General features: G+C 45.5%; 1 protein-coding gene across 2 annotated transcripts in view; it reads right to left on the bottom strand.

Moving 5' to 3' along the window:
- Nucleotides 1-16,236, bottom strand: part of LOC135369801 (homer protein homolog 2-like) — a 130,196-nt gene that overhangs the window by 100,865 nt on the left and 13,095 nt on the right. The window contains exon 1 of one of the 2 annotated variants that reach the window (XM_064603332.1): nt 13,410-13,510. The exons of the other annotated variant lie outside the window; for it this stretch is intronic. Coding sequence (XP_064459402.1) covers nt 13,410-13,495 — 86 coding nt within the window. The 5' untranslated portion in view covers nt 13,496-13,510. Of the gene's footprint in view, nt 1-13,409; nt 13,511-16,236 lie in introns of those variants that run through there. 2 annotated transcript variants of the gene reach the window in all.

Raw genomic sequence — 16,236 nt, 5'->3', positions numbered from 1 at the left:
TAACGTGGACGTTAAAAGCACGTGACGCTACGTGCAGCGTTAGCGCGCGGAACGTCGGTCGCCCCGCAGGAAAAAGCTTGGGAACAGTCAAGCGCGCCTCAAGTACACAGCGGTTTCTTGTGAGGGCGTCTGCTGCTAGCGCTCGGAGCGACGCGCCCGAGCCGCCGGCGCGGAATTTGAACCGCGTCGATATCCCGCCGACGGTGCGAAAAGGCGTGCCAAGTATTGTACGGGGTCTTTGTTCGCCTTGTGTGTGCGCGGAGACGGGCAAGATTTATTGGAGCGAGTACCTCTATCTTTTGTGAGGTGTAGATGTCGTCTGCAAGGTTGAATGCCTTACGCGTGAGACAAGCACTCAGCAGGAAGTTTGGAAGTTTGTTTTATTTTTTTTTTCTTACTTCAATATGTACATAAACTGTTAGATAGGGCCTGCTAGACAAGCCCGAGATGCAGTCCCAAAATGCGTCACTTGCGAAGTCACTTGTACGCGGGCGCTTCCGGTATGAAGCTAACTTGTACAAGACACTCAAAAAAGTATTTCAGTTAAGTTACTGAGTGGAACACTAAACACTCAATCTTAAAAAAAAAGTATGTACAGTACGAAATACTCACAAAAGTAACTCGTCACTTTCAATATACTGTGGAGTTATAATTTGTGGAACTTATACTCTTAAATGAATGCAAACAAAGCGAAAGTAAAAACGTGTATCTAATCTTTGTTTTATCGCGATGTCGTCTTGGTACGTACTCTCCTCCGCGGACATCTCGCCCGCGCGGATATCCAATGCTGCTCTCAGAGGAGGAGGAGGAGGAAAAGCCACACAAAACGAAAGTAAGCGAAAGTTATAGTACCGTTGGACGTCCTCATAGCCCTGGCCGATCTCCCTTGGGGCTAATGGCCATTCTCCGTGGGACGAAGAAGAAGAAGAAGCGAGCAAGCCACCTTAAACTACACCTATTGTTTTAATAAACTGTTCATTCCAAGTATTCACATTTATAGCAGTTCCTATTAATCCATGAAACACCGTTCCTCTTCCCTGGCTTCAACACACCCCGAGCTGTCAGCAAAATACATTTGACGCCAACACATTGTCCCGCATATACGTTCAACCTAAGGCGCTGCCCGCTTGTGCAGGCCACGTAGCAGAATCACGCCGGTACCCCGGAATATCTGAGATGAAATACATTCATATGTATGTGGCATAGCACCTTCCCTTTCTTTTTTTTTTTCTTAATAAACGTATCCACCCCCATCCCCCCAACCGAAACAGACGAAGTTATAATCTTCTCCTCGACCTTCATGTGTCCCGCAAGAAATAAAAAAAGTCAAAGGAAGTATCTTAGAAGTAAATGAGTATAAGTTACTGCCGTAAGATACTAACAACTGCCGTTTACGAGTATTCGTATTCGTAAAAAGTATTCGTACCATGAAGAGGTCCTCAAAACCTCTATAAGTACATGAAATGCCTTCCTGGCCGCTAGTACGTTCACCATGCTGAGTTTGAACCAAACATTGATCAGAATAACGGAAATATTAACAAAAACCACGGCCACATCACCATCACCACGGCCAAAAAAAAAGCGACTGCAGCGACACGACCATTACCGGCATGGCGGAGAAACTCGATGTGACGTTACAAGTAGGTGACCTTCCCCGCTGGCTGACTGGCTTGGAGCAACCTTGGAGTGAGCAAAGGACCCAAGTGACGTCAGACCGCTTGTAGGGGGCGTGTCAAGCGGTTGCTCGATTTTTTTTTTTTTTTTTTGTGAACTGCGCCCGCGTTGAGTGCAACATGGCAAAAATCGGATATATATAAGTCATTCCTGAGGGTCATTGTCCGCCGATAACCCAGATTTCTCGGGGATCTCTTCATGGTCTCTTTAACTTACGTACAAGTCTGGTTTGAAGTGACGCTATGTTATGTTATTTGGATGCTTTGGTATGTTGGCGAAGGAAACAAAAAATGTTGATTCGTTGTTGCAATATTGACGTGTAGTGACACCGCGATATTCCCACTCGTGCGTGACGAAAACAGACGACAGTCGCGCGCGATCACAATTTTCACATTTTTGAGCAGCCGACAAGGAATTCGGTGCGTTTCCGTCGCAACATCTGATCGTGTACGCGTGAAGGACCGGACAAATGAAACGGAATTTCATATATTCTAAAATCTGTTGACCAAAGTGGTTCGTTTATGCCAGTTCTACGAAAAAAAGAGACGCCATTTAAAGAGACGAGAAGTACCGTGAACTTCCAGTGCACCCACCGTTGCAACAATACACAATATATAATATTCGGCGGTCCAGTTGACCAGACGGGGCGTCATCAATACATTTGGCTTTCACGCCCGACCGCACCTCTTTTAACAAACACGGTGCTCTCATTTGCTCCGTCCGTCAGACAGAATTTCGCAGACTCGGCAAAGACAAACGAAAATGCAATCACAGCGACATGTTCCCAGGTCGCTTTCAGTTTGTCAACATGTTTGCGACGGTATGCTCTTGAAATGCGAAGAAAGCGAGTGGCTCTTTCGTAATGCGTGTATTTTTCGACCAGGGCAAGGATTACTGTGCATATATAGAGTTTCCGCCCCATTCCCCCTATTCGTGCGAAGCTATGAAAATTGCTTTCCGAGACTGAAGTCTACGAGGGGTGTTGCGCAACAATTCCTCATTGCGTACAAAGAAGGTACAATGAGCGCGATGCGAACTTTTCATACATCCGCTACATAGAATTCCATTTGGTGTACTGCTACAGAACGACGTCTCATATCGTCGTCTGCTTCTTCTTCTTCTTTTCCGTTTTGATTGAATGAGGGGTACAAAAACAGTGGCATAAAGAAGAAAAAAAAAACGAATGACAGTAAACACGCAGTTGTCGATTTCGTGTAAGGGTCCCGAAAGATGTTCTCCAGTACAGTAGATTACGTAACTTATACCCTTGTCAAACGGCAAGCTTACGCCCTTTAGCAGAACGGCCTTTACTTCACCTGTACGCTCTTAGAAGTGAACTTCACCGCATAGCACGCTCCTAGCCAGCCATCATCTCGAATGATATCGTTATCAGCCCTGATATGTTGAAAACATGAGGCGTACGCGCTTTTTGTGAGAATTATGAACGGCATAAGTGGCCACAAAAAAGGAGTACGCCTCCCGTTTTCAACAAATCAGGGCAGATAAGGATATCATTCGAGGTGATGATTGTCTACGCTGTTAAAATGGAACTTCACCACACAGCACGCTCCTATCCAGCCATCATTCCGAATCACACAGAATGATATCATTCGTAGATATATCATAGATATTGTAGATATCATAACAGCGTAGCCAATCATCACCTCGAATGATATCCTTATCTGCCCTGATTTGTTGAAAACGGGAGGCGTACGCCTTTTTTGACGATCTACCGAACGGATTTTTGTTCTCAAAACGGCTACGATTTCAGGTGACCGAAAGGAATAGATGTTCTCATTGGGACAACTTCGTAGCTTTTATAATTAAAAAGTTAATTAACATTTTTTTGGTAATTAGTCATTCGACGGTTGAGCAACAGATGGCCAATAACGTCCGGCGGTCCAGAGATGATAGAAGTGAAAACAGGATGTCTATAGCCCTTATAGTTTTTTTTACGAAAATCTGTATCGAAAAAAAAAAAAAAGAGAGAGACACCCTATACGCTTCTATGTGCTCAGTTTATTAAGGTACTTCCGTGCAACGCAGGTAGCCGCTGCAGTGAAGCCGCGGTTGCAGGGTTCGCAGTTTATCGGACGAAGCGTAGTGCGAGGTGGCCACACGCGTGGATGCTATTCCGTGCTTTTGAGAAATTCGAACGACCCGAAATCTGAGAACGCGTTCTAGACATGTTGATGATGTTACTCTGAAATATACCTTTTGACTTTGACCCGTTTTGAGTGACTTTCAGGGTCTCAACAGACAAAATAGCGCGCACACCAGTCAGTGTAATAAGCGCAGCAACGAAAACAGTGTCCACTTTCGCGTAAAAAAAAGTATGTCGGCTCCATGCTTACTTTTGAAATCGCTCACTCAGTAATCCAATTTGCTATCACACATCGGTAAAAGTTCTTCATGCTCCTACTCCTGTTCGCGACCCCACAGTGTTCGAAATAATACTAGTAAATACAGAATTATGGCAGTCCTCGAAAAAAGCCACAAATCGGCAGGGTTTGAACAACGTATATACCACGAATAGTAAATACAGCATCATAACTGGTCGCATGCCGTCGTGCTTGAATCCAGTTCCCTGTACGGATTGTTTAGGAAAGAAAACAGGAAACGAAAGAAACAAAGGGAGCGTTTGTGCCAATCTTGAAAGGCATCTTTTCTACTATAGTACAGTCAGCCTTCGATTTACGAATTCCCCCGTTTTATGGACGGTACACTCTTAACAATGAACTTCACCGCATAGCACGCTCCTAGCCAACCTTCATCGAGAATGATATCGTTATCTGCGCTGATTTGTTGCAAACGGGAGGCGTACGCCTTTTTTGTGACACTTATGCTGTTCATAATTGTCACAAAAAAAAGGCGTACGCCTCCGGTTTGTAACAAATCAGGGCAGATAACGATATCTTTTGAAATGATGGTTGGCTAGGAGCGTGCTATGCGGTGAAGTTCATTTTTAAGCGTGTAGGGTAAGGTGGGGCAAGATAAGACAGAAATTCGAAATTGAAGATGAATTTTTTATTTCTCGTGTCAAAAAAAAAAAAAAAAAAGCTAGCCATAGGTACATTCCCAGGGGTCTAGCGCTTCTGACCTGTAAATGCAGACCGGACGTAGCCGGTCTAGAATAAACACAGAACAAGAAATTCAAAAAGGCAGACTGTCTCATTTTGCCCCCAACCCTCGGTGCAAGACGAGACATCGCGTGGGGTCAGTTGAAACACGCCGTGATAATGAACTATACAAATTAGTTTTTCGCAATCCAAGCAGACAAAGTAAAGCCCGTGGGCCCCTACACAACCCCCTGAGCCCACCGCCCACGTGATGTGCAATAAAACCACACAGAACCCGGTACTATTTCGCTTCACCGTCCTTTGCAAACAAAGAACCGCCAGTCTGATGCGTCGCTGGTCGCTCGCTTTTGCGTGCGCTTCTGCTTTGCTGGAAATATCCTAGGAACCAGGAAAATTTGCGGGAAAATCCTAGGCAACATGCACAAAAAAAAAAAAAAAAGAAAAGAAAAGAAATCTCTGAGGAACAAGCATAAAGCCATATAATAGTTGACTTATCCGTCTCTAAATTACATTAAATTTAAATTGTATTAAATTGTAGCGTCTTGCCCCGTGCATATAATCGGATGCATTAATTTTTTTGTTCAACACCGGATAGCCAAGGGTGCCCATATTTTGCATATATCTAGATGAATGAATAAGGAAATACGATGGGGACGATACGATAAGCCTGCGAAACCATGCTGCGCAGATGACAAGAAAAGGGACTAAAGAAAATCGCGCCTCTTTAGCGGGTCTTTACATTCCAGGCAGAAGTAAACAATTTTTTTCTCTCTCTCTCTGTTCAACGAATACACCAATCCGGACAATTCTCACATGCAATAAAGCGGACATGCAGAGCCACCTCTGAAAAGCGCATGGTGCAACGCGTCTCCAAGACAGACAGCGTCGAGCAAAAAATGTCCCGTCTTGCCCCGTGTCCCATCTTGCCCCATCTTACCCTATGTGCCGCGGAACGAAACATTTGCCACGTATTTTCCCCGCGTTTTTGTGAACCTTCGATTCCCGAAGAATGAACACATTTTGTGGGTACCGAATTGGAAAACCCAAAGCTTTTTTACTTCGATTTGTGAACGGATTACGCCCGGTCAGCAAAATGTCAGAAAACGATGGAGCTTGGAGCATGACTTGTCCGAAGTGGCCGCTTTGAGAGTTGATACCACATGGTGATACTGTATGAGGAAACGCGGCTCATCCTTGGTGTCACGGATTGGCACAAAGACAGCTGTGATATGGTGTTCGGATTCCGAAATGAACACGTCTAGAGCAGCGAAGCGGAAGCGCTCGGCCCTTATACCGCAGGGGTGAAAAATACGATGATACTAAGTGAGCAAAGTAAGTGTAAAAATGCTACTGTGACTAGTAGATCCGTTCGGGACCACACTAACCACATTTTGGCTCTAATCCTTATAATGAAAAACTGACAAATTGGTTTTATAAATTAATTAATTAATTAATTAATAATTACAAAACAAAAACACTTTGAGTATCCTCACACCACTGGTAACACTATGCAGTCCGTCTTTTTGGTGTGCGACGATGACCCCTTCCATTTTTAAACTTTGGCTCATTTTTCGTGAAACACCCTGTATAGATATACCAACGACGCGAAAGCATTGTCGTTTCAGTCGCACGCTATCACATTGGCAGACCGAGAAACAGCCAACGTCTCCTTGACCGAAATGACACAGTTTTGGTAATGAAACGCTTGACTAGATGGGGAGTTTGGAGGTAACGAATTGTTTAGCTGAAATGAGCCAATTGGGTGCAACGGGGCAATTGGCTGTAATGAGACTCTGTTCGTTAATGCGACACAATCCGCAGACCCTGTGCCTTTCGTACGTTGTGTTCTATGCACTACTTATCATTCCGTGTTAAACGCGCCTTCCCACAACACAGCAACGCGTCCTTTTGTGACAAACACGGTGGATGAGAAATTAACACTAATGATAGGAATGCACAAGCGTGATGAACTGACCTTGTACCTACTGTCGCGACCGGTTGAAGTGGTACCTGTGGCGTGTCACAAAATGAAAAGGAACCTATACCTTTTTTTAGATAATAACAGGAAGTACGTGCGTTCTCTGCAGAGGTGGCGATCCTAGTTCCCAGGTTGTGCCTCACTTAATTAACTTTCCAATTAATTGAATAATATGAACTATAGCGAAGATAAGATACGTAGCGCAAGCAATGAGCTTTGACAGCTGTCCTTAAAGTTCTAATTACACTTTAGTACAACTTACATGTTAGTGAATGAAGCAACAGAATCAGGTCAATACACCGCCGATATTTCGAAGACAAGAGTATTCTTCTGCCCATCTTCAGTTATACTCTTTCGTACAAAATAAAAATAACAAAGACGGTTAAGAGCATCAACTGTTTACTATTTACATAAAAACAAGACTTTCCTACTGCAGCCTACTGCACGAAAGTCTTGTTTTTATGTATATAGTACACAGTTGATGCTCTTAATCGTCTTTGTTATTTTTGATTCTGCATCGCCGGAAACTTGTACATTGTCTTTTCTTCACGTTCTACGTACAAAATAAACAAAGAAGAGAGGCAGAGGAGCGCATCTTGCTGTATCTCAATAGACCTGCTGCTCACCCTTAATCCCCTTCTGTGTGCAGAAAGCCTGAGTACGCCTATGCTTAAGCACTGGGTCCTATAATTCTCAGCTCATTAGCGAAGGTACGACAACTGTGTGCGCGCAACGCCACACTTTCTACCCCTCCCTACTCAAAACATCCCCCAGTGCATCTCTACACACGTGCACGTTTTGAGATACATCCTATTTTCCATCCACTTACGAGACCGTACCCCATTTCTTCAGACCCACAACAGGCATGATCACTGACAACAAGCATCCCTATTTCGTTCCTCTTCCTCCTCTCCCTTTGTCGCCCCCCTCCCACAAAAAAAAAAGGATGAAAAAAAAAATATCCCACTTATAACTGTATCCTACGTGAGACGAACTCCTCCGTCTAACTTCTCTCTCTCTCTCTCTCTATTTCTGCTGCCATATTGCATTCTAGCAATGCGTGACCCGATCTCTGGAAGACTTATGGAAAACACAAAACGGTCGCAGACGACATGAAAGCGCTGCACGGAACCGAGCACCCGACCGATCAATACGTCCCGGTTTTTGGATTCCGCCCCGTGCCGTGCCGCGTTTTCTTTTTTCTTTGTATCTATATCCCACCGCCGTCGTACCACCGAATTACCGATGAGACACCGGAACGAGTGCCGCGGCAAACTGGGGAAAGGATATCACGCTGGTAATTCCAGCGTCTTCCGTACAAATCTGTTCTGTATGTACAGAGCCAGCTGTAACCACGCGGTCGGGCTAATTGGAAATTCTGAGTAGGTTCGTCTTCTCCTACCGGTGTCTTCTGCTTTGCGTCTATGGGGACTTTTGCTCATACCTCCTCCTCCTCCTCTTGGAGTGGGAGAAAGAGAGGGACAGACGGAGTCGGTTGGGAAATAACACCAAGGGGACGTGTTGACATTAGTATGGGTTCTATAAACACAGATAAGTTAGGACGGTTCCTAATATAACGCTGGGAAAGAGGCGTTAATGAAACGTAATAAGAGAAAGGTTGGCTTCCGCTGGATTTCGTTCTTGCTTTATCCCTCGAGTCATTAATTTTAATGGCGTCGAACGCGTAGGAAACGTTAATGGCTTTGAGTTCGTGTGGTAGATTTACATAAAACGCGCGTTTTTCTTGCTGATTTATTTATATATTTATATTTTGTTTTTTATTATAATTCTTATTTTTTTTTTTTTTTTTCGAACAAGAAGGGTTCGGTTCCGTTACAGTTTAGCTACACTCTTAGAAACGATTGTGGTGCTGGTGGTGATGGTGATGGTGAAAGGGCTCGACGTTGTCGGCCTCACGGAGATGGTACGACGTCACGACTTACGCCCTGGGGGAAATGTGCGTCCTGGGCCGACCTCTGAGGGAACTGTGCCGACATATGTCTGAAAGCGTCTCAGGAAAACCCGGGAAAAATCCCAGACAGCACAGCCGGCACTGGGATTCGATCCCGGGTACCTCCCAGTCTCGACGTGACATGGCCAGCGCGCTACACTGTTAAAACAGAACTTCGCCACAGAGCACGCTCCTAGCCAACCATCATTCCGAATAATATCATTCTGTGTCCTGATTTGTTCAAAACAGGGGGGAGGCGCCTATCTGGGACAAGATAATGTGTCCCAGATAGGCGCTTCCTCCCATTTTCAACAAATCAATACACACAATGATATCGTTCGAAATGATGGTCGGCTATGACCGTGCTATGTGGTGAAGTTCAGTTTTAACAGTGTAACCGCTCTTAGAAACGAACTTCACCGCACAGCACGCTCCTAGCCAACCATCATCACGAGTGATATCGTTATCTGTCCTGATTTGTTACACCTTTTTCTTTCTTTCTCATTTTTTTTGTCACAATTATAAACAGCATAAGTGTCACGAAAAAAGGCGTACGCCTCCCGTTATCAACTAATCAGGGCAGATAATGATATCGTTCGAGATTATGGTTGGCTAGGAGAGTGCTGCGCGGTCCGTATTCCGAGATTAGCTGAGAAATGGGACACCTGTTTATTTATCAACTTTCCTCCCAATCGGAAGATAAAGCGATATTATCCCGAACTTTGGTTGGCCTAGAGTATTTTATGCGGTGAAGAGCGCAACCGGTTAGTGCCTGAAAATCTGCTCCGAGGAGAGTTGTACTCGGGTACCGCTAGGGAAGCCATCGGTGCAGAAACCGAAACGATGTCCCACATGGATGCTCATCGGTAGTGCCCCTAGCGGCACCTGCACACAACTCTCCTGAGACCGCCATGTTATCCTATTCTAATGCACGGAAGCCGACGTTTTCGTCGCTCTATTTATTTATTTTTTTTTACGCTGAGTATGGCTTCCACGATTTTTCTGTCGATTTCGCACGTATATATGCGCCATCCTGCGCCACCGGAAGTTCGTCAGTTAAGTATAGACAACAAGCTAAGTGCGCAAATGCCGGTTAGGTTTATCTGCACACACCCCGCAGAAATGTGCCAGCACACACCGTCACGTACTTCGCCGCCCACGCAACTCCATCGAGGCCGGGTCTCATAAAAAGTCTCCGTTTGTTTAAGCTCGAATGGCTGTCGCTTTCTATTAAAAGCGGTCTATCTTTTTAAAGTCCGCATAAGTTACGTCGTACGGCTAAATTGCCTTGGCGAGCCGCCGCCGCCGCCGCGCTGAGTACGGAGCGAGCAAATCCTGGGCTTTTAAGGGCGACCCCTGAGAGTGGCAATGAAATCCGACGCCTGCCGGCATGAGGAAATAGTGCGGCATCCTGTCACCCAAAATAAAGAGGAGAAGAAGAGAACGCAGAGTCACTTGCTGCGATGCTGATTATGAGTGATGAAAGTGCTGCAGCCATACAACGGGCGCTACGCGTTTCAACGGCAGAACACGTGCGTGAATAACAACAGAGCACACACTGGGCTGTTCCATTCGGGTTATACGTCTGAGTGCAGTGAGATACATTGTGTGGGCGGCGTAGTGCAAAGGGGTAATGTGGAAAGACGAGAAAGGAGAAATGTTGTGGGCGGGACTGCGGAATAAATATGAAAATGGAGCCAAATTTTTTGAAGTGAAACAAAGCGGTAAGTTGGCGTTTCACGCAGAAGAGGGTTTGTGCATAGTACAAGGACGGTATCTTCAGTTGGTATGTATCTTGGTAAATTGCCGCGAAAAGCAAAGGCATTCCAATGCATGCAGTAAGAATGCGACGCTCGCACATATTTACGCTAATATGGAATGGAATGGATATGAGAAGCAAAGAGAGATGCAAGAAAGAGAGATGAGATGAGATGGAGACGTGTTCGATATCATTGCTGATCGTATCTTGGATGTCAGACGACAAACTAGGCGTCTACCAAGAAATGTAAAAACTACAGACATGTTTGAAAAATTTGAAATGCTGCGATAGTATGTGTCTTTTCTTTTTCTTCCTTTCTTTTTTTTTTTTTTTTGGAACGCAGTTATGAACAGCATAAGTGTCACAAAAAAGGCGTACCCTCTCATTTTCAACAAATCAGGGCAGATGACGATATCATTCGTGATGATGGTTGGCTGGGCCGTGCTATGCGGTGAAGCTCGTTTTTTAAGAGTGTACATGCTCCGCAGAAGTAAAAAAAACACCGAACTACTATATACATGACATTCTCGGGTAAACAAAAAGGAGCCCCCGCCACAACTTCCGGTGCCACGAAGACTTCCGGTCCTTCCGCGACTAAGGACGCTCGGAACCAGCCGCCATGCAGAAGTATATCTTTCGCTTAACTGATTTGTTGAAAACGGGAGTGTACGCCTTTTTGTGGAAAATTTGAATTGCCACAAAAAGGCGTATACGACACTGTGTCTCTCCTCAAATCAGAAGCGATAACTCGATCAATCGGCACAGAGGTTTGCGCAGAGCGTGTTTTCTGTGACACCGGATGTCGTTTTGGCACCAAACCGGAAGCGGTGACAATCGGCATGTATAGCCCTGTGTTCCCGTTCGGTACTGTGCATCGCTGCCTCTATATAACACGTAAAGCATTCCACCCAAATACTCGCGCTCCTCTTCACCTATTCCCGAGGCCCTCAGTTTCGAAACCCCCAGACCAATCTATATTTCATCGCGGATTCTCAATAGAGCAGTCGCATAATACATCTTATCCAGCATGCACGCCACGATATCGGGAAGCCCCTCTAGCGAATCTTCATGAAATTCGGACAACCTTTTTCGTCTATACGTTATTTTCGCCATTCTGATGCGGCCTGTTTCGGCGCGTTCTGCCGAGCTGTCAGAGGCAGAGGTACCTCCAGATAGAGAACCGTACGAGATCAAACAGATCTGAAAGATAAACTGGTTAGGACGCCGGCATCTGCTCGAAGAGGCACGGAATATAGCGTGGTCCATACGTGACTGCTTTGATGGAGAGCCGTATGCCGAAGGACGGGGGGGAAATTGCATCGCATTATTTCGAAACTCTACGTACATATGTGTGCCCGTACAGGATATGTCATTCCCGGTGTGTCTGTATTTGGAACCGGCATACTGGTACAGATACAGTGAAGGTTTTCGTCAGGAATATGAGGTTCGGTATTGAAGGCACGTTCCAGAGTGGGTTTCGGGCATTCTTGACTTTACTCTCTCTCTCTGTCTCCTGACGGCGGATAACGCAAGTTATGAGACGGCGGATAGAACAGTGAAAAGAAGAAAATGTCAGGATAGGAGTATCAAGCTGAAAGTATGAGACCGTATCTCGTACGCCACACGGCTAACTTTTACTAGTAAGACAAGATATGGGTACCTCGAATATATTTTAAAATAATCATCATCTATAGTTATTAGATGTTATTATTATTAGAGGTTATCCTTGGGCAGGGAAAGTCCTGCGAAATGGATACCCACGTACCAGTAGGAACCTTGATGCCCTCCTCTGGTAATCCCTTTAAGGAACTCAAGCGTGCATGAGTTTCTTAGGAACTAACATTGAAACGGATGGAATGCTTAACTTATTTTTGTTTCGTTCTACCTTACGTTATTCAATAGAGATAAATACAACAACAAAAAAAATTATTTTTTTCTTTTTCATTGCCGTCTTTATTATTTTTTTTTTTTCGGGTACTACATTTTCTAACGCCATAAACATAATCGAGCGGTGTTTAATCCGGGGTGTTATGCAAGGACGACTCAAGATAATGTTAATCCTAATAAGGAAGCCCCAAACAGGGCAAGGTTCAAAGACAAAGGTCGTTAGCCCTTGTTTTGCTTGCTGTCTGTTCCCATACTGGGACGGACGGCTACAAATTCCCTCGCTTCAATGCCGCAAGTCACGACATCGCTATGCTACGAAGTATGAACAGAATGACAAACACAGAGCCCATCAGCAGACAATGAACACCTCGAATTATATGTCTTACGAACACGCAGACATCAACAAAAACATAGTCGCTGCACACGACACGTATTCTTACTGACGCTACCGTCGTCTTCACTATAGAGAAAGCGCAACCGAAGCAAAACTCCGCCTCATAACGTTTAGGCAGCGTTCACAGGGGAAAACGTTTCCCAGCAACTATGCGCAATTTCCCAGTTGCTGGCAGTCGGCCGACACCGGCAACCTTGCTCGGAATCGCTCCCCGACCGAAAACTTTGGTCGTGCACTGGCCGATCCGCGAGGGGAGCATTGCCACGTGACTCCTGAAGGCGTGATGTGATTTCGTTCGCAGGTCCATGGGTTCAAATCCTGCAGGTGCAGCTGAGAAATAACTTTTCTTTCTGGTTTTTTTTTTTTGTTTTTTACTTACGCCACACAAACATATCAATAGTCATTTTTAGAAGAAAATGATTATCTTTTTTGGCGTAAAAAAAGAGACTAGGGTTTGCTAAACAGCAGCTATAGAAAAGACACAATCAGTTGGATTCGAACCCACATTCTCCGGTCGCCGTAAGGTTTCCTGGGGGTCGAGCCACCGTGTTGCTACGTGTGAACGCGTTCTCGAAATTGCTCATAAGACGTTTGGTTTCGAGTTGCCGGAAAAAGTTGCCCCGTGTGAACGCAGCCTTACTCGTCGCCTTACGGACGCCCTTAACCTTGCTTAATTCGCCACTCACCAAATGGATGAAAACAGGCGCTTGGAGACACAGAGGAACGGTAGAGGCGGAGACGCCGGTCGCCGACTCGAGCCAGTGATAGCCATGCACCCGGACGTGACCCCGACCAGGGACCCAGGAGGGTGCGGAAACCCGAGGTCCAATCAGCGAACACGGCATGCGTACCACGTGGCCCCTGGATTCGCGTATGTGTGGCACCACGCCTGTGCTGGTACACGACGCCAATCAAGCAAATGGACGTAAGCGAAAGCAGTCACGCTGCCGTGACCAATTGCAGCGCGTAATAATACGCTTAAAACGCACAATTAACAATAATGCCGTCAGATAAACTGTGTATGCGCCATGAATGTTACATGAAGGGCAAAAAAAAAAAGAAGATAAAAACTGAAAAGGAGGGTGCGCCTGTAAAGCGTGCTTCACCGCATAAGCGGTGTGTATGAGGGGAAGCCAACTTTATGTTTTGCGCGCGCACAGGCAACGAAGGATGACCACATGAATATTTCGGATTTTGGAGTGACGTGAGATCATGCTCTTCTGTTAGCACACCTGTCAGCGTACGAAACATGTTGAGTACGCGACGCAAAGCGTTGTTTTGAGAAAGTGCAGTGCTTACGCCAATTGAAGATTAACTTTATTCGTGGACGTTCCGATACGCAGGGACTGTGTTGAAAAAGACATTACCCCTTGAGTCGAATATTCGCACGTGAAATGTCCACGGTGATTCGTTGCAGCTTTAGAGGTTTTCATGTTAAGCGACTTTGCAGAGTCACCGGTTGTGAGTCTGGGAAAAATTAAAGCTCACTTTGCGCAATGTCTGCTTTCAGGAAACCGGAACGCCGCGCTGAACAAAGGACTCAAGTACCACGTTGGAACGGCTCGTTCCATTCGCGGAACATGTTCCTCGTTCGGGCAGACGACGGATGAATGTGGCTCATGTTCTGCTCCGCAAGGCATCCTCAGAGAGCTTTCCCTGCTCGGAACCCGCATCGGAACTTCTTGCGTGGAGCTTCAAAAACTTTCGCCTGCTTAGAGTCCTGTGGACCCGACAAAGATACCGCTCATTGACGACTTTCGCTAAGTTCCGTTCGCGATTGGTGCGGAAGGCAATTATCCGTACACTCGGCTAGGCAGACTTCCCATGACATCATGACATACTGACAATCTATGTCACACTATCTGTTCCACATGCGACTACTACCTTCACGTTTACGTTCAGCTGCATTAACGCACTACTCTTCGGAGCACCTTGCAGTGAAGGCACAGTTTGTGTTCGTCGCACCTGGCTGTATCTTTGTCGTGCTCGTCCAGAACAAGTGTGAGGCAGGCAGCCTAATGCCCCCTGGCAACGCGTCGCGTCGCGGTACACATCGGTGAGGCAAGACACAGCAGGTGCATGCATTATAGAGTAAGGCAGCTCGCACAGCCGACACTAATATGCAAACTCAATTACCTGGGTTTCGTAGGTAGCTTTAACGTAAGATATAAACATATGCATTCTCTCTTAATTTCGTACGAGAGCCTGAGTATAGGTATAAGCAATGAGGCCTTAAGAATCATTATGAATTGTGAATGAATACGTCGAGACTATCTGATTGGATACGAATTTAAACTTTTTCGAAAGTCATTCGGTTAAAATGCGAGGCACTCTTGAAGCCATCTTATAAATAATTCCGAACATCCAAATAACAACATCCCTCAATGCGGCCATCTACGCGACCAACGCATGAGCAGCCCAGATGTTCGCTTTCCGACGAAATACATCGTACAAATCTTTGAACTAAATTAAGGGCAATCGTCGAAAGCAATCGGGTCACGCTGCCAGACGACTTCTCAAGCAGACGACGATATAGCCTCGAACCAATCAATACAGCCAGCACGACAACGAAAGTGATGAGGCTGCCGGGCAACAATTCACGACGCGAGCGCCGCTTAAGAGAAAAATTCAAATGACGCCCGCACGCCGCTAACACGACAATGGGGGACAAGGAGAGAAAAAACAGCGACAAAACCAACGCGCGCATATTTCCGCGAAAATTGGCTCCAAAGGCGCTTCGTGTACAAAAGGCTTGTTCGTCGAGTAATAAGACGGACAATAATAAAGGCTCAGCCCGATGGCGCCCACTGGCGACCGTTTGTAGAAGCATGGTATCGACCACCAATGCGCTCGGTGCGCCATCTCGATGCGATATTGAGTATCATTCACTACCGCGCTTCCGCTTCTTCTGTCGTGTTTTTTTTTTAGCAAACGATCTTCGGACATAACAAATATGATGGCTGCGAAAAAATGATGGCTGCGAAAAAAGTATTTCTGCATACCAAATAACAGAAGGGAAGGAAAGTAAGGGAGCAGAGTGTGCGTCTTTTTGTGACCGTTAGTACAAATGCGAAGTGTCATAAAAAGGAGTACGCATCCCATTTTCAACAATGAGAACGGAAAACGCTGTCGTTTCCATTTCGTTCACATGTAACTCAAGCTTAAAAACACAGCCCATAAATACAACTAGCGCACACTATATGACTATAGTGGGAGAGTTTTCTATTAGTTATTGTTAGTTAGAAGAAGCTGCGTCGCAGACTGACATGGTCCCCACCGAATTTTGGAACAAAAATTGGAGGGTTTTTCAAGGGCCTTTTAAGGCTCATCCGTCATTTTGCCTGTGATGTAAAACACAGTTTATGCTCAGGGGTTCAATGCTTCACATAAATATATTTAAAAGCTACAGGTATGACTCCAGAGAATACATGGGGACTGCACAACAGTGATCTGTTCACAAACGTGACTGAGGACTCGTAGGATAGAAAGGAAGGTTGATCAATATAACAACAA

The sequence above is a fragment of the Ornithodoros turicata genome, chromosome 10 (genome assembly GCF_037126465.1).
Source record: "Ornithodoros turicata isolate Travis chromosome 10, ASM3712646v1, whole genome shotgun sequence".
Classification (NCBI taxonomy): domain Eukaryota; kingdom Metazoa; phylum Arthropoda; class Arachnida; order Ixodida; family Argasidae; genus Ornithodoros; species Ornithodoros turicata.
The sequence above is the reverse complement of the archived record's forward strand: the minus strand, read 5'-3'. Positions and strand labels throughout refer to the sequence as shown.